At 42.2% G+C, this 24988-nt stretch overlaps 1 protein-coding gene across 7 annotated transcripts in view; it reads right to left on the bottom strand.

The window, feature by feature from the left end:
- The window catches only part of FGD6 (FYVE, RhoGEF and PH domain containing 6), a 125206-nt gene that overhangs the window by 33652 nt on the left and 66566 nt on the right, over positions 1-24988 (bottom strand). For all 7 annotated transcript variants that reach the window (XR_011470852.1, XR_011470851.1, XM_070410839.1 and 4 more), the window contains exons 7-9: positions 22873-23024; positions 20848-21004; positions 17993-18080 (exon numbers count right to left, since the gene is read on the bottom strand). Coding sequence is in view for 5 of the 7 variants with exons in the window: in XM_070410839.1 (XP_070266940.1) it covers positions 17993-18080; positions 20848-21004; positions 22873-23024 (397 nt within the window). In the remaining 2 variants the exon portion in view is untranslated. The remainder of the gene's footprint in view (positions 1-17992; positions 18081-20847; positions 21005-22872; positions 23025-24988) is intronic.

The raw sequence follows: 24988 nt of genomic DNA on the forward strand, positions 1-24988 counted from the left end.
ACAGACTGGCGCTAGGCATATCCAGAATGCCCTTGGAGGAGTCAAAGCCATAGAAAATCTCCCAACAAAAGTAAATGTCCATTATTTTGACTTGATTAAAACAAATGCTTTTCTTTCTGGACACATTTTCCAATGGTTAAGGCTGCCAATTTACCAAGTGAGGATCTCAAATGTACAAAAATGACCTGGGCATGGTCAAGCCCTACTTAAATGAGCTCTTAACAATATTTGGTCTTCACTACCCTGGTGGTTAACGAAGAGCACGTTTAGGTTTATAAGTATATTTTAATACCCGAAGACCAACAAGGTGAAGAATAAAGTAAATATAAGCACCAAGGTGAATTCAAGCTTGACCAAATTTCAGTTTTGTCCAACTGGAGCAGTTACTGATGCGAGCCAGGATTTTGACAAACCCTAAGAGGGAAAACTCTAGTAAGAGTCAGCTTGTTTGATCTTTGGCAAAGGAAGGCCCAGCAATAAAGGCTTCTGGCTATTTGCACTGTCAATTCTATACTGAGAGTCAGAAAAAAGAATGGCTTTGTAGTAATGTTTACGAATAGAATTCTGCCAACTTGGATAGGCAAAAACAAACATTTTCATTAACATCTAAGTGAAACACAGAATTTCCTTTCATTATGAATGCAGGCAACAAACCACAGTATCATCAATGATAACCAGTGACTCTGTCACCATAAAAACCACATATTGTTTTATATCACATTACAGTTATTGCAGACATCTCAAAATATTGTTTACTCTCACCACTACTTCAAAATCAGGGCAGTTATTAGATCCACCACCAGATCTTCCTATTTACTGCATTACTAAAGAAGCACATGTAATACTATGTTACACTTCAAAATTATCTTAATAATTGTATTTCAGCCCACTTAGTTTCCTTTTAGTCTTAAGTATTTTTTTTCTGTAATTTAAAATTTTATTCTGAGAAGAGATCCATTCATAGCTTTCACCAGATTGCCAAAGGGATCCAGGCACAAAAAAAGATTCAGAACCCCTGCTCTATAGAGAAAGTGAGGTTAGCATTTAAAAGCTATAATTTTTAAAAAGAAAAATAAATATATAAAAGCTATAATTTAATAGAAAAGGCTTACCTCTTATATCCTAAAAGTCTTTTCATATTAAAATCAGGGATATGATTTATTAAATACTAGAGGCCCGGTGCACAAAAATTTGTGCACTCGGGTGGGGGGTCCTCCCCAGCCTGGCCTGTGCCCTCTCGCAGTCTGGGACCCCTCAGGAGATAACGACCTGCTAGCTTAGGCCTGCTTCTGGGTGGCAGAGGGCAGGCCCAATCCCTAGGTGCAGCCCCTGGTCAGGCTCAGAGCAGGGCCTATTGGGGAGTTGGGGCGCCGCCCCATCATGCACAGAGCAGGGCGGATCGAGAGGTTGCGATGCCACCCTCAGTCACGCTCAGGGTAGGGCTGATTGGGGGGTTGGGGTACCGCCCCCTGTCACACTCAAGGCAGGGTTGATGGGGAGGTTGTGGTGCCACCCCCTGTCATGCACAGGGCAGGGCCGATCAGGGGGTTGAGGCGCTGCTCCCTGTCACGCACAGAGCAGGGTCAATCAGGGGTGTTGGGGCTCCGTACCCTGTCACGCACAGAGCAGAGCCGATCAGGGGGTTGAGGAGCTCCCCGCTGTCACTCACAGAGTAGGGCCGATAGGGGAGTTGGGGCACCGCCCCCTGTCACACACAGGGCAGGGCGGATCAGGGGGTTGGGGTGCTGCACCCTGTCACACTCAGGGCAGGGCCAATGGGGAGGTTATGGCTCTCCCCCATCACACACAGAGCAAGGCCCGTGGAGGGGGGTTGTGCGCCACCCTCTATCACCCACAGAGCAGGGCCGAGCAGGGGGTTTGGGCGCTGCCCCCTGTCACGCTGATCCCGGTGCTGAGAGCCTCGCTGCTCTGCTGATCCCGGTGCCGGGAGGCATATTACCCTTTTACTATATAGAATAGAGGCCTGGCGCATGGGTAGGGGCTGGCTGGTTTGCCCTGAAGGGTGTCCTGGATCAGGGTGGGGGTCCCCACTTGGGTGCCTGGCCAGTCTGGCTGAGGGGCTGAGGGCTGTTTTCCGGAAGCGAGTGACTGAAGCTCCCAACCGCTCCTTGTTTTCTTTTTTTTTTTTATTCTGGGCCAGCTTTAGCTCTGAGGCCTCGCTGCTGAAAACATCGATACAATGTTACTAAAGCCCGGCTGAATGAAAGCCGGTTTCTGGAGTTTTGTTTAGCTTCTTATTTGCAACATAGTACATAGTTGCTTAGAGTTGCAACTGAGAGGCCGACAAGTGAGGCAGGGAATGTTGGAGTCTGCAGTCACTGAAGCAAGCAAGCCTCATGCTTGCTTCAGTGCATGGCTGCCGGCCGCCATCTTGGCTGACAGTTAATTTGCATATACTCACTGATTAGCCAATGAAAAGGGTAGCGGTCGTACGCTAATTACCATGTTTCTCTTTTATTAGTGTAGATTATCTCTCACAATACCTTGTTCACATCTACAATTAAAAATGAATTGCAACAGAACAAGAGCTGATGTCATTACAATTAAAATTCTAAATATTATCAGTCTCCCATTTAACACCGATGGAACGGTCTCATTCCAGGGCCTTTGGGTTCCCCAGAAAATAAATTCCTTGGCTAGTGTCCAGGATAGCCTCACCTCTCATCAAGTGCTGCCCTAGAGAAAGTGTTAGAATGACATTTGATGTAAACAATTAGCCCTGGGTTTCAAAACAAATACCTACCCAGCAAAAGTTTTATTTTCAGTAAGGGTTTTTTTTAAAGTCATGCATTAATTTGAGCCAGATCTTTTTACTCATCTGCTTATTAGCCTATTCATAGCTCAAATTTATAACTTCAGGACACTAGAACAGATGTTTTTAATATCATATTTTCTACCAACATCAGAAATCCTAGATTTCTAAAACATAGAGGGAGTTAATACCATACCCGACTAAAGGCAAAGATATTACAGGAAAAGTAACCTATCCTATCTAATAATAGAGAAACATGGTAATTAACCGTAACTTCGCTACCCTTCCAATTAGCTAATCAGCGCGATATGCAAATTAACTGCCAACCAAGATGGCAGCTGGCAGCCAGGCAGCTGAAGCGAACAGGAGGCTTGCTTGCTCCAGTGAAGGAGAAAGCCAAGGTTCCCCACCTGCTGCTGGGCTCTGAGCTTGCAATCTAAGAAACAATGTTGCAATTATAGAAGCTAAACAAATCCCAGAAACCTGCTTTCAGCCGTCAGAGCTGGAGTTGGAACAGTGTTTCAATTATAGAAGCCAAAAATACCCAGATACCTGCTTTCAGTAGCCGAGGTCTCAGAGCTGGAGCCAAGCCTCAGAGCTCAAGCCGGCCCTCAGCTCCAGTGACAGCCATAGAAGGTAAATAAATCCCAGAATAAAAAAAAAGAAAAGAAAAAAAGGAGAGGTTGGGAGCTTCAGTCACCCCGCCTGAAAACAGCCCTCAGCCCCTCACCCAGACTGGCCAGGCACCCCAGTGGGGACCCCACCCTGAAGGGGGTGTGACCAGCTGCAAACAGCCATCATCCCCTCATCCAGGCTGGCCAGGCACCCAAGCGGGACCCCCACCCTGACACCATTCAGGGCAAACCAGCCGGCCCCCACCCGTGCACCAGGCCTCTATCCTATATAGTAAAAGGGTAATATGCAAACTGACCCTCACAGCAGAAAGACTGGGAATGACTGGTCACTATGACACACACTGACCACCAGGGGGCAGACGCTCAATGCAGGAGCTTCCCTCTGGTGGTCACATGGGAGGAGCTCTGCTCAGCCACAAGCCAGGCTGATGGCTGCCAGTACAGCGGTGGTGGTGAGAGCCTCTCCTGCCTCCTCAACAGCGCTAAGGATGTCCGACTGCAGTTTAGGCCTGCTCCCCGCTGGCAAGTGGACATCCCCCAAGGGCTGCCGGGCTGCCAGAGGGATGTCTGATTGCCATCTTAGGCCCAATCCCCTGGGGAGCGGGTCTAAGCCAGCAGGTGGTCATCCCCTGACTGCGAGAGGGCACAGGCCGGGCTGAGGGACGCCCCCCCCCACCGCGCCGAGTGCACAAATTTTTGTGCACCGGGCCTCTAGTCTACACTAATAAAAGAGAAACATGGCAATTAGCGTACGACCGCTACCCTTCCCATTGGCTAATCAGCATATCCTTATGCAAATTAACTGTCAGCCAAGATGGCGGCCGGCAGCCAGGCAGCTGGAAGCGAACATGAGGCTTGCTTGCTCCAGTGACTGCAGACTCCAACGTTCCCCGCCTCACTTGCCGGCCTCTGAGCTGCAACTCTAAGCAACTATGTTGCCAATATAGAAGCTAAACAAAACCCCAGAAACCAGCTTTCAGTCACCACAACATTGTATCAAATACAGAAGGAAAAACAAAGGCCAGAAACCGGATTTCAGCAGCCGAGGCCTCAGAGCTAAAGCTGGCCCAGAATAAAAAAAAAAAAAGAAAAAAAGGAGTGGTTGGGAGCTTCAGTCACCTGAAAACAGCCCTCAGCCCCTCAGCCAGGCTGGCCAGGCACCCCAGTGGGGACCCCCACCCTGATCCAGGACACCCTTCAGGGCAAACCAGCTGGCCCCCACCCATGCACCAGGCCTCTATTCTATATAGTAAAAGGGTAACATGCCTCCCGGCACTGGGATCAGCGTGACAGGGGGCAGTGCCCAAACCCCCTGATCGCCCTGTGGCTCTCTGAGTGACAGGGGGTGGGGCCACAACCTCCCTATCTGCCCTGCTCTGTGTGTGACAGGGGAAGGCGCTCCAACCCCCTGATCAGCCCTGCTCTGTGCCTGACAGGGGGGAGCTCCCCAATCCCCTGACTGCCCTGCAGCTCTGTGTTTGACAGGGTGTGGCGCCCCAAACCCCCCCCCCCTCCCCCCATGGGCCCTGCTCTGTGTGTGACGGGGTAGAGCCATAACCTCTCCATCGGCCCTGCCCTGAGTGTGACAGGGTGCAGTGCCCCAACCCCCTGATCCGCCCTGCTCTGTGTGTGACAGGGGGCAGTGCCCCAACTCCCCTATCGGCCCTACTCTGTGCGTGACAGGGGGGAGCTCCCCAACCCCCTGATCGACCCTGCTCTGCGTGTGACAGGGTATGGAGCCCCAACCCCCCCTGATGGGCCCTGTTCTGTGAGTGACAGGGGGCAGCGCCCCAACCCCCTGATCGGCCCTGCTCTGTGCATGACAGGGGGTGGCGCCGCAACCTCCCCATCGACCCTGTCTTGAGTGTGACAGGGGGCGGTACCCCAACCCCCCAATCAGCCCTACCCTGAGTGTGACTGAGGGTGGCATTGCAACCTCCTGATCCTCCCTGCTCTGTGCATGACAGGGGGTGGCGCCCCAACTCCCCAATCGCCCTGCTCTGAGCCTGACCAGGGGCTGCACCTAGGGATTGGGCGTGCCCTCTGCCACCTGGGAGCAGGCCTAAGCCAGCAGGTCGTTATCTCCCGTGGGGTCCCAGACTGCAAGAGGGCACAGGCCGGGGTGGGGGACTCCCCCTCACCCCCCTGAGTGCACAAATTTTTGTGCACCGGGCCTCTAGTATATATAATAAAAGCCTCAGCTGACCGACTGGTAGCTATGACACGCACTGACCACCAGGGGTCAGATGCTCAGCGCAGGAGCGGAAAACAAAGGCATGGAAACATGGACCAGACCGATGAATCTCAGAGGGAAGGGGGAAAGAGGAAGGGGGTAGGGGGAACGGTGGGAAGAGATTAACCAAAGATCTTATATGCATACTAGAGGCCTGGTGCACAGATTCATGCACTGGTGGGGTCCCTTGGCCTGGCCTGTGGGTATCAGGCTGAACCAGGCTCTCCAACATCCCCTGAGGGGTCCCGAATTGCGAGAGGACACAGGCCAGGCCAAGGAAACCCACTGGTGAACAAATCTGTGCACCAGGTCTCTAGTATAATATGTTGTTAGTCATTCATAATATAACATAAATATTTTGAACAAGAGCAAAGAAACTACTTGATCCAAATTTAATCAAAGTTCAAAGGAGTGTGTTTTTTCCCCTAATAAGTGGAAACATATTTCAGAGAAATATTTAAATTATGTTTTCATTATATTTTCTCCACTATGATCCTCACTGATTCTACCTGTTTCAACAGCAATGTAGTAACTTTCTAAATCAAAGGTTTTATCTATTGAAAAAATTTATAACACATATAACAGAGATAAAAATTCTAAACAGATGTGATAGTCATTTCTGGATGATAGAAGATGAAGAACTTTATTGTTATTATTTTTTAACTAGAGGCCCGGTGCACGAAATTTGTGCGGGGGGGGGGGGGGGGGGGTGGTGGTCCCTCAGCCCAGCCTGCACGCTTTCCAATCTGGAACCCCTCGGGGGATGTCTGACTGCCGGTTTAGGCCTGATCCTGGTCGCCCCCAACTGCCCTCCCCTGCTGGCCCAGTCGCCCCTAACTGCCCTCCCCTGCAGGCCTGGTCGCCCCTAACTGCCCTCCCCTGCAGGTCTAGTCCCCCCCAACTGCCCTCCCCTGCAGGCCTGGTTGCCCCCATCTGCCCTCCCCTGCTGGCCTGGTCGCCCACAACTGCCCTCCCCTGCTGGCCTGATCGCCCACAACTGCCCTCCCCTGCTGGCCATCTTGTGGCTGTGGGCGCCACCATCTTTGAAGGCATGGCAGTCAATTAGCATATTCCCTCCTTATTGGCTGTGGGTGCTGCCATCTTTGTGATGGTGCGAGGGTCAATTAGCACATTACCTCTTTATTAGATAGGATAATACTTACATATTTTAATAGGTACAAAAGATTTCAAAGAAAAAAAGTGACCCTTACAAAAATAAATCCTCAAAATATACTCACTCAAACAAGTGACAAGATCAATATAACTTTTAGGAAATGAAAATGGGAAAAGCTTGGTTGGAGCCTGAATGGTTGAGCATGGGCCCAAAGAGGAGTATTGTAAGCTCATCAGGACAGGGATGACCACTGTGTCTTTGCCAGTGTATACAGGTGTCCAGCTCAGGGCCAGTCCCTATCAATAAATATTTGTTCAGTGAGTCAGTGACTGATTAATGAAGGAGAGAATCTGGCCTTGAAGGCCAGGTTTCAGGAGAGACTAAGAAACCTACTAAAGCAAAGGAAAATAAAGTTTGGGCAACTTTGGGTTATAAACTTCAACCTTTATACTGTGGATGTTAAGTTTTTTGTTTTGTTTTTTTCTATTCTAAAATAGGGACTTATTTTTACAGTATTTTTACCTTCACAGCAAAACTGAAAGGCAACAGAGGTTTCCCATACACCTCCTTCCCCGACACATGCATAGTCTACCCCACCATCAACATCTCCCACTGGAGCAGATTTGTTACAAGGAATGATCCTACATTGACACATCATAATCATCAAAATCCATAGTTTACATAAGGGTTCACTCTTAGTATTGTACATTCTATGGGTCTGGACAAATGCAAAATGATATGTATACATCATTATGGTAGGATAAGTATATTTTCAACTTTCCTAATAAGCAGAATAAAAGCATATCTGCAAAATAATAATAATATAAATACACACAGAGAGATAGAAAGAGAGAGAGAGAGAGAGATACAGAGATAGCAATGTCTGCTCCCAGTTCCTGGCACAGAGCTCCTAAAAGCCTTGTAATTTAATAAGTAATAAGAGCATTGGGAGCACCTTTTCTTCTAATAATAGGTCTTTGACCCTAGTTCTGACACAGAGCTCCTAAATCCCTTCGACTTTCCTAGGTGATAGGAGTATCTTTTGATCTAATGAGGTGAGTCTTGATGGGCTGTTGAATAGCTCCTAGATGAAGCTGGTCACCAGAAGGATCAAGCCATGATTAGCAGTTTGGAACTTTCAGCCCCACTCTCCATCCCATAGGAAAGGGAGAAGGGGTAGGAGTGGCGCTAATAGTAGATCATGTCTGCATAATGAAGCCTCATCAAAATCCCAGAATATGCCCTAGCTGGTTTGGCTCCGTGGACAGAGTGTCAGCCTGTGGACTGAAGGGTCCCTGGTTCGATTCTGGTCAGGGGCACATGCCTGGGTTGTGGGCTCGATTTCCAGAGGGGGGCATGCGGGAGGCAGCCGTTCAGTGATTCTCTCTCATCATTGATGTTTCTCTCTCTCTCTTTCCCTCTCCCTTCCTCTCTGAAATCAATAAAAATACGTTTAAAAAATGTTTAAAAAAAAATTCCAGAATACAGGGTTTGGTGAACTTCCAGGCTACACAGGAGGTGCATGCCCTTCCCAGATACCCTCCCTCCCTATGTATCTATTCCACCTGGATTTTCATCCGTATCTTTTATCATATGCTTTTATAATACACTTAACTGGTAAGTGTAAAGTTCCCCTGAGCTCTGTGAGCCATTCTAGAAAATTAGGAAACTCAAGGAGGGAGTTGTGGAGACCCAGAAAAATAGTTGGTTGATCAGAAATACAGGTGACAACTTGGAACGTGCAATTGGCCTCTTAAATTTGGGAGAAGAGGAAGTCTTGTGGGATTCAGCCCTTAATCTGTAGGATTTGACACTATCTTCAGGAGATAGTGTGAGAATTGAATTAAATTGCATGACACTTAGCTGGTATCAAAGAGAATTGCTCAATGGCAAAAAAAGCCACACACACCTGATGTCCTGGAAGAGAAACGAAGTGATGATGTGTCAGGCTACCTGGGGGAGTGATAAGAGGTAGCATGATCATTAGGAAGATATTTCCATAACCAGGCATGAGGTCAGAAAGGCCTGGCCTGGAGCATAACACAGGAAATGGAAAGAGCAGGAAGCAGAGGCAGGTGAAAACTGGTCAACAGATCCTACCAGGGAGCAAAGATGAGGAAAGGGAAGTATTTCAGAGTCCTCTCCACAGTTCTGTGCCTGTGTAACTGGAAATTGTTTTAATTCTTAAAAACAATTCACTCATCCATCCATCCAACGTTTGTTAGCACCACTGCATAGGGCTTCTCAACCTTATAAACAGGAACAATGTTTGTTTCCCTAAGCCTTTCAGTTTACCAAGTCTCTGTTAATGCGCCAGACTCTATGCCAGACACTAAATTAGGGTAATAAAGACAGTCTTTACCCTGAAGAGATGATAAAGAAGAAGGAAATAAGCAGTGGTAGACAACAGTGTATGTCTATTTTCTTTCATTGCTTCCTCACTGTTGCCCTAAGATTTCCATTTCTCCTAAATCCAAATAGGTTCTGGGCCCCACACATTTTAAAGAGTGTGACTAGATCAACTGGCCAAGATTTGACTAGATCAACTGGCCTTGAGTAGCCAATATAAAGGTAAAATTTATAAGTTTTTCTGCTTACATTTACTTTTTTGGTTTGTTTTTAGAATTCTAATCTAAGCATTCCATTATACATCATATACTTTTTCTTTGATCCTATTCTGGGTTGACTTGGAAAAAAAAAAAAAGACAAGTTTTTAATATAATGAAGAAATCGGTAGCCTAAATGAAACACTCACTAATAAAATGCAAATTATGTCCTGAAGAAAACATTCAAGACAATAGGATGGTTGTTTGAACTGTATGAGCAGAACTGCTATCTGGGAATTTCCACTCACCTTTTCCTAAGAAGATTCCAAAAGTAACTATTCTATCTTATCCGCTTCATCTCTGTCTTCCCCTTCCAAGAAACCAAGCAGCACAAATCTACTTACACTGAGTCAGACAGGAATCCTTCCCCTTCTCTGCCTGAAACTCATTAATAAATTAAAGTTTTCAGGGGGTGCCTCAAATAGTCTCTCACTTCTCCTTTCTGCTCCAGTATATTCTGTGCACTTGAAATTACTCCAAATTCTAAAATGGAAATAAAAGTACTTACCTCACAAGGTTGTTCTGAGGATTAAATCATTGAGCTTATTTATCCAAAGATGAAGACTGAGTTAATTAACATGTTTAAATAGATGCAAACTTTAGACTTAAAATTCAATTTCTAAAAATCTAAGTGAATAGACAGGGGCACTTGGATAGCAGAAATATCGTACAAAAGTAGGGAGCAATTAGAATATCACAAAAGATGAGTATTGGAAATCAGAATTTTGAATAAAAATTAAACAAACCCTTAGTATCAACCCCTGTGCTTCCTTGGGCTTAAATGTTCATAGGTGCTTCAACTCATACTAAATGTCCTTAGGCAGGACACTTCACCTCTCTGGGTGTGTCTTTCATTTAGAAGAGAACTCTCTAAAATTCTCTCTCAATGTTGTCCTTTAGGCTAGTGATGTTTTGATTAAAGGGATGTTGTAAACCTAGCTTAAAACCAACCAAAATAATTTCCTGAACAGCTTCTATGGTATCCAAAATGGACCCAGATATATTGGGGTGCACTAAATTATTAGTAAACGATTCACTCTTTGACCTCAAAAAGTTTATAATTAAATTAGGAACTAAATATTCAAATAGGAATATCACCGAATTTACAAGGCATCAAATAAGAATTCACTAAGTCACACTGCACTGATACTAAGGGTCAAGGAGAACCAGAGTAATCAGTTCTTCAGTAATCAGGCTTCAAAGGGAATGGAGGACTTCAGCTCAGGCTTGGTGAAAGAGAAGAATTTGAATCAATGGGAGAAAAGGCATAAAATAAAACTATGTTCTTTCTTTGACTTTAGCCCTGACTTTTTGACTCTGAACAAGCTATTTATCACCTTTATCTTTCAATAAGTCCATAATTGCTGCGGGTTTACTCTATATAAGGTAATGTGCATCATTTAAATAACGAAGATTTTCCAATTTAAGAAAGAGGAAAACAGCTTTAAGATTAAACAAGGGATAGCACAAAACTAAAAGTAACCCCAAGCTCACATTATATTGGTTATAAAACAAATAACATCTGTTCTCTTAAAGAGGATTTTTAAACTTGCTTTTGCTATTTTACCATTAATCACTAAAATCAAACTCACTGTGAAACCTTAATTAAATAAAATGTGTAACATTTTTACTTATATCAGTCATAATGTGGGAAAAAATATTTTCACATAAAGATTTCATAACCTTGCTCCATCATTCTTGCAAATCATAGCCTTTAAAACCACACTTGTCTTTTGCCACTAAAAACAAGACTTCATTTGACAGCTGTAGAAATAGCCTAGCCATTCAATAGCTCATTTATGATACAGCAATGAATTTATCTAGCAAAAACACAACACATGCATGGGCACTTCCTTTTATCCTGTGTCCTCCAAACACAGAGGAAAGAAAAGTACAGATGGACAGGATATCCTCAAATTATTTGGTTTGCCTTAGGTCATCCCAGAGAAACACCTAGAGTCCAATTCACAGTTAGAAATTCAAATTCAGTAGAAACATCTAAGGAAGCAAGTCCTGGGGCTGAAAGGCAAGGCCTTCCTTATCGCAGTTTGTTCTTCACTAGGCCAACTTGGAAGGCAGAAAGCCTTTGCCTAAGGGAAATTGGGAAATCCTGGCTTTCCAGGATTCACCTACTTCAATCAATTCAGCCCTAGGTTTAAGAGAAAAAGATTAGATTAAGGGTAAAAGCACGTACTCCAAGCACTTATAGCATCCAAGGACCTCTATTTACATAAAAAATCTATTTACATAAAATTACAACAGATAAATCCATTAAAAAGAAAAAAATTACAACAGATTGAATTTAGAGTAGTGGTGGCATTTTAGTATTCTTGTCCATTTTGACCCAATTCTTAAGGCATATTATGTATGTATATTAAGTCACTAAACATTCAGCAAATACTCCTGAGGACCTAGTAGTATGTATTGGATACTATGCTTGGTACTGAGATCTCACTAACTTTTTTGTGATACCAAACCACTTAATCTCTAAAAAGCTGTTATCGTGATGGTTATGGTGTTATAGAATAGCCAGAAGCTAGGAAAATTCCAGGGCTAGCAAAATAGTGAAACTGATTCAGATAAACAGTAGCTTGCAGTCACCTAGTAAATCCCCAATTCCCTAAACCAAGGACATTTAAGAGTAAATAGTTTGCACTTCTCCCCAACCAGAGGGTAAATAGTTTAAATCCTCCTTCTCAGAGAGACAGATAACAGAAATCCAATTAAGTGTCACTTGCCAACCACACCCAAGGGCAAATTAAGAGAATAAATTTCATTTTGGTACATCATAAAGCTGATGAATATTCTATTGATCTACCCCTAAGACTTCCTTGAACACCCAGCCTTTAAAGGCCCTGAAAATGAAGGTCCCAGGACACTCTCCCTTCAGGAAACACCACACCTGTGCCACTCCCTTCCCCCTCTCCTTCCCACACAGGCACGGATCCCCTAACCTCTAAGGCAGTGGTTCTCAACCTGTGGGTTGCGACCCTTTCACAGGGGTCGGTCGCCTAAGACCATCAGAAAACACATATATAATTACATATTGTTTTTGTGATTAATCACTATGCTTTAATTATGTTCAATTTGTAACAATGAAATTGGGGATCACCACAACATGAGGAACTGTAGTAAAGGGTCGTGGCATAGGAAGGTTGAGAACCACTGCAGGGGATCCCATGAGACCTGCAAGTGTTGTAGGCAGTTAGACAGATTTGAGCAGAGCAAGGGTGATGGGCCAGGTACATAAGGTCACCAGGGTGGAAGAGCATCCAGTGCCTAGCAAAGAACCATCAATTGTAGGGTGGGACCTCCATCCCTGGGTGACTTTTCCTCCCCAGCATATAATGGTCATGCAGTTGGATCCCCTGACCTTTCCTCCTTAGAGATAACATCTATGCCTCAATTGTATTTCAGCTCCAGGCCCAAATAAGCTATCAAACCAGTCTCTGCTGACTGTCAGGACCAACTGCATTGAAAAATGACTTCCTGCCCCAGTGATGACCAATCATTGGAGACCACAACCCTGAAAGGACACACCTGGAAAACTGCTGAATATTCTTTTGAAATCTTCCCCTGGGACTTCCCTTAAAATCTCCACCCTTGCCTGGCCAGCGTGGCTCAGTGGCTGAGCATCAGCCTATGAACCAGGAGGTCACGGTCTGGAGGTCACGGTTCAATTCTCGGTTCAATTCTCGGTCAGGTCACATCACAGCTTTCGGGCTCAATACCCAGTGTGGGGTGTGCTGGAGGCAGTCGATCAATGATTCTCTCATTATTGATTTTTCTATCTCCCACTCCCTCTCCCTTCCTTGCTGAAATTAATAAAAATATATATTTTTTTAAATCTCCACCCTTAAACCCTAGTGCCCTAGCTGGTTTGGCTCAGTGGATAGAGCGTTGGCCTGCGAACCAAAGGGTTTGATTCTGCTCAAGGGCCTGTACCTCGGTTTCGGGCTCCTTCCCGGCCTTGGCCCTTTATGGCTTAAAAATCTGGCACCAAGGCCCACATTGATATTTCTCTCTGTCTTTCCCTCTCTCTTGCCCTATCTCTAAAATTCAATGGAAAAATATCCTCGAGTAAGGATTAAAAAACAAAACAAAAAACAACAATAAAAACGTTAAAACCCTAGGGCTAGGACCCAGAGTTCTCCCTCCTGGGAGCACACCACAGTCTTTCCTTCTCTTCTCTTTCCTTCCCTTACACCTCCCAGCCCCAGGCACATTAACACTAGCTTCCTCACTCACAAGCTTCAAAGGCCCTTTTCTTTACCTCTATAACTTGTTTCCTAAGCCCATTTCTTTTAGGAATTATTTTTTCTACCTCTATGATTTACCAAATAAATGTTCTCTTACAGTGTGGGTCTTGGCTCTGAATTCTTTCCTAGCCAGAACCCAAGTACTGAGGTTGCTGAACCCAAGTTTGACCTGACCCCACCTGTCAGATACCTAGTGCAGTTCCCGCCCACCCACCACTTACAACACAGCCAGGGGAGAAATGTTCCTTGTTTCACTGTCCTCTGTTTTTGCTGAGGTCAATAAATTCTTGCTCTCTTTGTCTCCTGATTGAAATCTTTCCCTCAAGAAGATAAGAACCTAGGTCTCATCCTCTCCACAGTAACAATGGTGAAGATTTAACGAATAAACCAGTGGTTCTCAACCTTCCTAATGCCTCGACCCTTTAATACACTTCCTTATGTTGTGGTGACTCCCAACCATAAAATTATTTTTGTTGGTACTTCATAACTGTAATTTTGCTACTGTTAGGAATCGTAATGTAAATATCTGATATGCAGGATGTATTTTCATTGTTAAAAATTGAACATAATTAAAGCATAGTGATTAATCACAAAAACAATATGTAATTATATATGTGTTTTCCGATGGTCTTAGGCGACCCCTGTGAAAGGGTCGTTCGACCCCCAAAGGAGTCACGACCCACAGGTTGAGAACCGCTGAAGTAAACGAATATAAAGTCCTCAGCACAATGTGTGCTTTCACTCAAATCAGAGCTTTTTGAAAATCCCCACCACCATCTTTTACTATTAGAGTGGAAAGTAAATAGGCACAGCCCTGTGATGTTGACACTCACAATCAAGCAGAAGGTATAGACAACGACCACTCAAAGGATGACGATAATGAAGATGTTGATGGTGATAAGGACACTGCTGCTACTAAGTACTAACAGCAGTGAGGGCTTATTTAGAACACACTCACCAAAGCAATATTCTCCTTATAACAGGGTGGGGAATCTTTTTTCGGCCAAGGGCCATTTGGATATTTATAACATCATTTGCAGGCCATACAAAATTATCAACTTAAAAATGAGTCTGCTGGAGAGAAACCAAGATGGCGGCATAGGTAAACACGGGAAATTGCTGCCTCGCACAACCACTTCAAAAATACAACTAAAAGACAAAACGGACATCCAAAACCACAGGAAAGCTGGCTGAGTGGAAATTCTACAAGTAGAAGCAAAGAGAAAAGCATACTGAGACTCAGAGGAGGTGAGGAAGTAAAGTGCAGAGGTACAGAGGCACACTTGGAAAGGGCTGGCAACTGAGGACATGGTTGTCTTTCTCCATCGGGAGGGAGTCTCAAGCTCCCAACTGCTCTGAACTCCAGCTCCGGGCGAGTCTCTGGGGACCCAGACTAATACAGGGAGAAACTGGACTGTCTGGCAGCGGTCGGAACTCGAGGGCGGCTTTCTCTCAGAGGTGCTTGCAGCGATTACCTGGACACTGAGACACGGAGCCTCTTAGGGCAGGACTGAGGATCAGCCATAGCTGCTTGCTCCACCCTGTTGATCCCCTGAGACCCCGCCCCACCCAAGCTGTGCCCAGAGGCTTTTGCATATGAAAGGCCTGGCCCTTTGCAATCTGAAATTTACCTAACAAACTGCAGCTGGGTCAGAGAGACCCAGAACTTCCAAAAGAAGGCCCAAGGCCCCACAGCAGCTTGCATTGCTTCACAGCTGGGCCTCATCTGGGCACCTCCAAACCCCAAACAAAGAAGAGGAATCTGCAGATCTCTCCATAGATCCTGCTGGGTAGCTTCAGGCAGAGGCTAAATTAGCACCTCCTTAGAGATCCAAGAGCTGGTGTACCCAGTGGTCAGAGTGGGACCATCCAGATTACAACTCCTCAGATCCAGAAGGGACACACTCAGGGGGCAGACTCAGTGAGCACCAAAGCCCCACTAAAGCAAGTCTTGCCCCAGAAGGGTGTCTCCAGCACAGAAGTTCTCCCACTGATTCCCATAGCTGATTCTCACAGCCAATTGGCCTGGAGGTCAATTCCTCCCAGTGATACCTACAACAATCAAGGCTTAACTACAACAAGACTGTGCACAAAGCCCAAAAAGGGGTGCACCAAGAGTGTCCACCTCAGGTAATTGGGGAGGCTGAGCCACTGGGCCCCATAGGACACCTAGCACAGAAAGCCACTCTATCAACACAGAGAAGCATAAAAAATGCTGAGACAAAGAAACAGGTCACAAATGACAGAAATGGAGGAAAGCAAACTACTGGATATAGAGTTCAAAACCACACTTTTAAGGTTTTTCAAGAATTTTCTAGAAACTGCCAATAAATGTAGTAAGACCTTCAAGAAATCTAGTGAGACCTTTGAGGTTATGAAAAAGGACCAACTAGAAATTAAGCAGACACTGACTGAAATAAAGAATATTATACAGAGTTCCAACAGCAGACTAGAGGATCACAAGAATCAAGTAAAAGATTTGAAATATGAAGAAGCAAAAAACACCCAACCAGAAAAACAAAAAGAAAAAAGAATCCAAAAATATGAATATAGTGTAAGGAGCCTCTGGGACAACTTCAAGTGTACCAACATCCGAGTTATGGGGGTGCCAGAAGAAGAAAGAGGGCAAGATATTGAAAACCTATTTGAAGAAATAATGACAGAAAACTTCCCCTACCTGGTGAAAGAAATAGACTTCCAAGTCTAGGAAGCGCAGAGAACCCCAAACAAAAGGAATCCAAAGAGGACCACACCAAGACACATCATAATTAAAATGCCAACAGCAAAAGACAAAGAGAAAATCTTAAAAGCAGCAAGAGAAAAACAGCCAATTACCTACAACGGAGCACCCATACAATTGTCAGCTGATTTCTCAACAGAAACTATGCAGGCCAGAAGGGAGTGGCAAGAAATATTCAAAGTGATGAATACCAAGAACCTACAACCAAGATTACTTTATCCAGCAAAGTTATCATTCAGAATTGAAGGTCAGATAAAGAGCTTCACAGATAAGAAAAAGCTAAAGGAGTTCATCACCACCAAACCAGTATTATATGAAATGCTGAAAGGTATCCTTTAAGAAGAGGAAGAAGAAGAAAATGGTAAAGATACAAATTATGAATGACAAATACACATCTATCAACAAGTGAATCTAAAAATCAAGTGAATAAATAATCTGATGAACAGAATGAACTGGTGAATATAATAGAATCAGGGGCATAGAAAGGGAGTGGACTGACTATTCTTGGGGGGGAAAGGGGTGTGGGGGTGCGGGAAGAGACTGGACAAAAATCGTACACCTATGGATGAGGACAGTGGGGGCGGGGGTAAGGGCAGAGGGTGGGGTGGGAACCGGGTGGAGGGGAGCTATAGGGAGAAAAAAGAGGAACAACTGTAATAATCTGAACAATAAAGATTTAATTAAAAAAAAAAAAAATGAGTCTGCTGCCCTGACCAGTTTGGCTCAGTGGATAGAGCCTCGGCCTGCAGACTGAAGGGTCCCAGGTTCAATTCTGGTCAAGGTCATGTACCTTGGTTGTGGGTACATCTCCAGTAGGGGGCGTGCAGGAGGCAGCTGATCGGTGTTTCTCTCTAATCAATGTTTCTAACTCCCTATCCCTCTCCCTTCCTCTCTGTAAAAAAAAAATCAATAAAATGTATTTTTTTAAAAAATGAGTCTGCTATATTTGGTCAAATATTTAATTAACTTACCCCTAATGCCTTGGCAGGGCCTTAGATGGCTTGCAGGCTTGGATGTTTCCAACTCCTGCCTTATTACAACCTTCTGAAGTGCCTGAGGCTATGATAGTTTATTTAAATATATGTGGGAATAACCCTCTAACCTCCTTGTTGAGTGGCTGGGATAGTACCTTCCTTGTGGTTAATATTAATCAGGTAAAATGATGCAGGGTTGTAGGAATGGGATGGTAAAAGAAGTTCTAAGCAGCCGAAACCGGTTTGGCTCAGTGGATAGAGCGTCGGCCTGGGGACTGAAAGGTCCCAGGTTCGATTCCGGTCAAGGGCATGTACCTGGGTTGTGGGCACATCCCCAGTGGGAGATGTGCAGGAGGCAGCTGATCGATGTTTCTCTCTCATCGATGTTTCTAACTCTCCATCTCTCTCCCTTCCTCTCTGTAAAAAATCAATAAAAATACATTTTAAAAAAATAAATAAATAAATAAATAAAAAAAAAAGAAGTTCTAAGCAAAAGGAATATAAATGCCCAAAGCAGAGAATGCACACAGGGATGACTAAAGAACTAAGGTTCAGGCAATGTACATGCAGGGTTCTAAGCAATCTATAAATCCATATATTAGGTATAGGGGTGACTGGAGTGATAGAAAAAGAGAGGTAAACTGCCAGAGACGCCCACCTGTTAGCAGCAGCCTGTACTGGGGGATCCTCTGAACTGGCTTGAGCAGGTAGTGCTTGAGGGCCAGATTAGCACAGCGTGGGCTCATCTGAAAGGAAAAGGCATCCAATATAAACACAAACATTTTTCTAAGAAGCAGGACCAGATTCAGGTGCCAAGGAAGGCAAATTTTAAATAGCCAGCAGCTCTAGAAGGAAATTCACAGAGAAATTCCCTTTATTTTAAGCTGTACCTATGATGCTGAGCGTGAAACTATAGCCAATTCATTACGCAGTCCACCCTCTCCCATAGGTTAATAAGTCTCTCAAATCACTGACTCAGGGAAAACTTGTTCACAGCCCCCACATACAGAGAGTGGTGGCTGCATGTTAGGCCAATTTAGAGCCCATCCTACTCAGCAGCTGCCACTGAGAAGAGCATTTGCCAATGCAGCCGCTAGGGACGCTACCAGTGCATGAATTTTGTGCACTGAGCCTCTAGTGCAGTGGTTCTCAAACTGTGGGTCGCAACTCCTTTGGCAGTCAAACAACCCTTTCACAGGGGTCGCCTAATACCATCCTGCATATCAGGTATTTACATTATGATTCATAACAGTAGCAACATTACAGTTATGAAGTAGCAACAAAAATAATTTTATGGTTGGGTCACAACATGAGGAACTGTATTTAAAGGGCCAGAAAGTTGAGAACCACTGCTCTAGTATATTCATAAACATAAACAAACCCTTTGAACAAGACAATGCATGTCCCCCAAAATAAGTTGGCAGAAATAAACCTACTGGGAAATGGATTCAAATAATAATCAGAGCCTATCAATATACTCATAATAACAATGGTTCATACTGCAGAGAATTGCAGAAATTAAAGATCACCTGAAAAGTAGCCTTGCTAAGCATCTTTTCTCTAATAAGTCTGAAGAATGTAAAACTTTCTTAGATGATTGGCTATAAGAGACAGCCCCCAGATCACAGTGGATATAGAAACATTTGATTCAGAACCATTCTGACTTGACTGCAAGGACAGTTGATTCTGCCTTTAAAGCTCTTTTCTTGGTGTGTACAACAGACACTTCTGTCCATTCCTAAGCCCCACCCCATTCTCCAACACAGGTATTTACTGTGAGATGGCATCACAATGGCCAAGTGAAAATGTCCCTCATCCAAAGATATCCTGCACTTCTTATACAGATCAGGTGGATGGGGAACAGGTTTTTTTCTGCGTATTTTTCCCCCCTGATTTGTTCAAATTGTTTTATTTTTTTCTAAATATGCACCTCCAAGTTCTGGTACACAAAATAATTCTGAAATTATATGATAATGCATGTTAAGAAAGCATCTATCATGCAAGCACCATTAACCCAAACAGCTAACTTTCCCATCTTATGGTGTGTTTTTCTCTGCTGAAGCAACAGAACTACCCCTTGAACCTGATGAAAACCTGGGTCAATTATCAGTTCCATAACTATGTACATCACACTTCCTTTCTTAATAGGGTGAAGACATTAGCAGAGAGGTAAAAAGCAAGTAAAAAAAGACTACGAACAATTTTAAAGTTTAATTATTTGTGTGTTTTTTTTAAAGCACACATGCTACTAATTTAAAGTAAATTTAATTCTACACAGCCTTGTTTTTTTAAAAAAATTGTGTTGCCTTACAATGCCGTTTGAAACCTGCAAAGTACATTAGAAGTAAGAAAGAAAAGGGAATGGCTGGTTTTCATTTGAATTGTTTTTTGATAAAACTATATTTGGTAAATATTTTACAGACTAAAAATTAACATATGACCTGGTTATTTTCTTGCCTACTATACAAATTAGAAACCAGCAGTATCTTTTTTTTCCTAAGGAGCTCCTTTTATTATTTTTTAATTTGTATTTAATGATGAGAGAGAGAGAGAGATCTGTTCTTCACGTATCCATGCATCCTTTGGTTGATTCCTGTATGTGCCCTGACTAGAAATCAAATCAGCAACCTTGGTGTATCGGGACAACACTCCCACCAATTGAGTTACCCATTCAGGGCAAAATCAGCAATATCCTAACACAGCTAAAATTTTTCTATTTTTGTGTGACTGGAATTCACTAAAATTTTTAGTTTCAAAGCAGAGAAATAATCACTAAAGCATATAGTAATTTTACCTAAAATTAGGGGAGAAGACTTAAGTAAAACTGTAGTTAAAAATTATTTTTTTTAAAGAAGCATTATATCAGTTTATAACAAACCAAATTAGGCTTGTATCCTCACAGCTTTGAGACAAAACACAAAGATTTGGCAATAAAAATACTATTCATTTTTCTTAACAGTGACACTAAAACTATGTTATTTATTTATTTAAAGGGAAAAAATTATATTTCCATCCATGATTATAGATTAGTTGTTATAAGAATAAAGGGAAAAGTTTAGTTAAAAATAAGAAGTGTTCTCTAGAGTAGTCAAATTCACAGAGACAGAAAGTAGAATGGTGGATGCCAGGGGCTGAGGAAGCAGAGAATGGGGAGTTAGTGGTTGTTTAATGGGAATAGCTTCAGTTTTGCAGATGAAAACAGTTCTGGAGGTTGGTTGCATAACAAAATGAATGTACACTTAAAAATGGTTAAGAGGCTTAAGTTTCATTTTTTGAATATTTTACCACACACACACACAAAGAGACTTTAAAATATTCAAATGTGCAATAACAGATTTCCAAAATTAAATCTTGTAGACACTGAGTTCTATTGAATTTGTTCAACTCCCTCTTTGATTTTGAAGGGATTATATTTTAATATCTTTCTGTTTGCAAGGTTTATTTTCAATGACTGCAGATTAAAACTTTAAAGCAAACAAACAAAAGCTCAACATTAGATGGTAGCAAAAATACCTCAAATTCTCTAACAACAGCAGCGAAACCCGGGTTTTTCTTGCACTGCTCATCCAGCAAAGCTATATTCTTATCAAATTCTTTGATGTATGTGGAATACATTTTTAGATATGGCCCCTTCTTTACAAAGATATCAGCAATTCTTTGTTGTTCTGTCCTAAAGATAAAGAGATACACAAAAATATAAAGAGTCATTAATGTATCCAAAACATGTCCAATGAGCAGAGTCCCATATTCAAGCATCAGCTTATCTCTTTTCTCTTCTTGTGAGACATATCCCCAAATGGCTACTCTTTACCATTCCCACTGCCAACATCACATCTTGCCAGGATTCTGCCAACAAGATGGTCTCCCTGCTTCTACCATGCCATTCTTTGTGCAGCCAGAGTAAAAAAAAAAATATATCATGTGACTTCCAATAATCTTCTTGGCTCTAGCAGAAAAATAAACTCCTTGTCTGAGAGGCTTACGAAGCCCCACAGGTGCCACTGCTTATACTTTGCTGACCCACCTTACCCTTCTCTTCCTCTTGCTCTTTACTCTCCAGCCACACTGGCTTTCTTCATAGTCTTTTGACACAGAGAATCCATAACCACTTTCAAAACTTGTATTAATGGTTTCACAAGCCTGGAGATATGGAACCCAGGCTGGCCACTCCTTTTTGGTCAGATGTCATTTTCAATGTGCTGCCTTCTTAGAGGGCCTTCCTTAGCCACCCAATCTTCATTCACTAACACATGATCCTATTTTACATATATGCAGATCAGAAACTGCTTCTAACTAGTTGTGTGTGTGTGTGTGTGTGTGTGTGTGTGTGTGTGTTTGTCTGGTGCTTCCCTCACTAAAATGTTTGCTCCATGAGAGTAAGAGACTTATATGTTTTGTGTGCTGTGATATGCCTAGCATGCTTGGAGTGCTGATTAGCACATACTAGGTATTCAAAACACAGAAATGAAAGGTTTCATCATTGTTATTAAAAGCCAGTATAAAATAAATGTTATTTCAGAAAGTCTATTAACACCAAAGAATGTCTTGATTCAAAAAACCCTTAAAGAAAAATATTTTAATAAGTAGGATATATCTTATCCCTTGTTAGTAATAAATATAGCTTTTGCCAGATTTGTTGTTCTAGTTGTCCCTTAAGTTAGTCTGTCTCTTAGGGATGCTTAATATTTTAACACAGAACATCTATAGATCTAAACCTGAGAAAACTTTAGTACAAGCAAAAAAGATATTTAAGGTTCCGCTGCTTGCATAAATATGCACATCCTAGGTCACTTCAGATTATTTTAAAGCTAATTTTTATAAGAATGATTAAGTATGTACAGTAGCTATTTAAATACATTTTCTTTCTACCATGACTTTAAAAACTACCTTTTAGTCATTCCTCAGACCTTAACTTTGCTTTATGCTTGTAAACTGCTGCTAAGTAATTGCTTATTTAGCATATTTTCCCAAACAAGCAGAGACATGATATTTCTAAAGTAGGCAGTGGTATTTTTCTGGATTATAAATAAAGAGAGTTTAGAGGGAAATTGTGATCATGAAAGTATGTGATATTGTTTTGTTATTCAAATCATTGTGGGTTCCCTATGGATTTCAACAATAAATTCAATCTCTTAGCCCAAACTTTCAACATATTTCTGAAGCTGTTACCAAAGTTTCTACGCCCAATGGAAGCTCTTGACTATTTGGTATCCTTCACCTGTCCTGAAATCTACAGCATCTACAATGATGTCAGACACATGCAAATTTTCTAAACCAGCCAACCAAATCATCAATTTATCTCAGTGAATGGCCTCTTTTCCAAAACACAAGGAAATTTCATGACTTGAAGCTCAAGAACAGATAGATAAAACATTAAAAAAATGTTTTCCAATGTGAAAATATCAACTAAACAATCTCAAAATTCTTGATTATCAAAGGTCACCTATAAAAAGTTAAATTGGCTGATTATGGGCCCTTCTGGCTTACAGCTTCATCTAAAATTGGAAACCCTAGGAAAGCAGGTCAGCTCATTTTTACCAGTTCGACACTCTCTCCTCTAGTTCCTTCAGGAGATCCCGGTTGAGCTCGTACAGCTGAGGCAAGTAGTATAGGATCTGATTTAGGATCCGGTCCTCAATCACTGGTTTCCCAAGTTGTCTGGAAGCATGAGCAACAGCATCCCGGAAATCCTATTACAGTTCAGAGGAGAAAAACAATACAGGTACACATATAATCTGAAAAAACTTTTTCCCCTAGTCATCGTATTCCCTAAAACAACAAAAATTGCAAAACTGTGTTCCCCTTGTAGAATTAGAAGTTGAAAAGTATACACTTCCTTCTATCCCACTTACCTAGAGAGTTTTGTTGTTTTAATACAAAGTGACTGGGGTAGATACTTGATTTTAAAGCAGTCTGTGTGATATTGCTCTTAAATCTTTTGGTTTGCTCTCCAGTTATACTCAAGGGCATGTTTAGAAACTGTATTGCAACTCTAAGTAGAGTCTAAAATTATTCCAATACTGCAATATGAACACAATCTATTTTAAAAGCCTCCAGGAAATCTTAGCTAAATTTATTCTGGAAGAATCCCTTTGTCTACTTTCAGTAATCACTTCCCAACAACTGGAGCATTCTAGGTGAAGCATGTGAAGGATGACACATTCTTGATAATCAGAGAATAGTGGATTTAAGACCTCCTTCACTCTTGGTTTACTGTGCTTCCTTGAGCTACCTTCATTTTCCTCATCTTTTTCATTATTAATACCACCAAATAACAATGCATTTAATCTGTACCAAAGTTATTTGAACAAAATGATTTTCTTACAAAAAGGTTTCATTTTATTGGTCATTTTTCATTCATTGGTTAAAAGAAAAAAATTAAACTGTCCAGAATAGTATATCAAAGGGAAATCTAGGTATGATTGAGGCAAAAAAATAAAGTTTCTGAAGAAAACCAGTGACAGTCTCTTAACAATGAATGTAATGTGTTCTTTCTAGGTTGTTTTTGTTTTTCAGGGAGAGAAGGACAATATGCCCAGCTAAAAAATGCTTTCTCTTCAGATTCCTTTTCAGATGGGATGGCCATATGACCCATCTAATTCTAGCTACTGAGCTACAGATGAAAATTTCTGAGAGGGGCCACAGGAAAATCTTTTTATTCACCTTCTAAATTCTGTCATATTTAGGATAATAGATAATTTGTTAAATTGAGGAGCACTTCATCTAGGTATAAATTGTAGATTATCTAACAGATAACATTTAGAATTTGAAGTCTGACTTTTTTGTCACTATTGTTTAGTTTCAGTATATATATATATACAGTTTACATAAAAATTAACTGGTATGTGTCTAGATTTCACTATCCCTGGAGGGTAGACCTCAAGATATAAGTAAAACAATAGTGGGATCTTTTCCACGATCCTGAGGATTCAAAAACAAATACTGTTCCTTCTTAGAAACAATAGGTTTAATTAAAACCTTAAAGCAATGGTTGAATAAACCAGACTCCTATCAGACTTTATCTTCCGTTGCCTTTATTTCCACCTGCTTTCCCTTCAGCGATTCACTGGGCCAAACAAACAAGCAAACAAACAAACAAAAATACTGATTTTTCCCCCTGAGCCCTTTAACGCCTTTCTCCAACATACATATAGTAAGCGTAAGTATTTCTTATGCTTCTTGTGAAGGATAAAAACCTCATAAGTAATTTAAAAGTACATAAAAGAATTCCTTTTCTAAGGTATGGCTATTTTAGATAAGTCAAATCCTCTTTTGCTAACCAAATGCTAAAAACAAACACCTTCACTTCTACCTTAGTACCTGGGACTAACTTTATCTGCCCAAGGGTCACATTAGCCCAAAGGAACCATCTACTTACACCAGTAACTAAAGAACTACTTTTACAACTAATTACTGTAATAGAAAATAAGAATTCCTAAATTGTATAAACTCCAATCCAGAAAACCACACAAAGCATCTCCAGAAACTAAATGGATATCGGCCAAATTCCACCTCCCAACAGCTTGCTTCTATCAGCACTCACATCTACTAAGAGAAAATAGGGCTACTTAACACTTTTGAAAGTCATTAGATTTTTCCATCATACAGAACATTAGAATATACATATATATCATGAATTACTTCCTCAATTGTA

Source organism: Myotis yumanensis, unplaced genomic scaffold (assembly GCF_028538775.1).
Source record: "Myotis yumanensis isolate MYYU_CA2020_CCGP unplaced genomic scaffold, mMyoYum1.0.hap1 SCAF_3, whole genome shotgun sequence".
Taxonomy (NCBI): Eukaryota; Metazoa; Chordata; class Mammalia; order Chiroptera; family Vespertilionidae; genus Myotis; species Myotis yumanensis.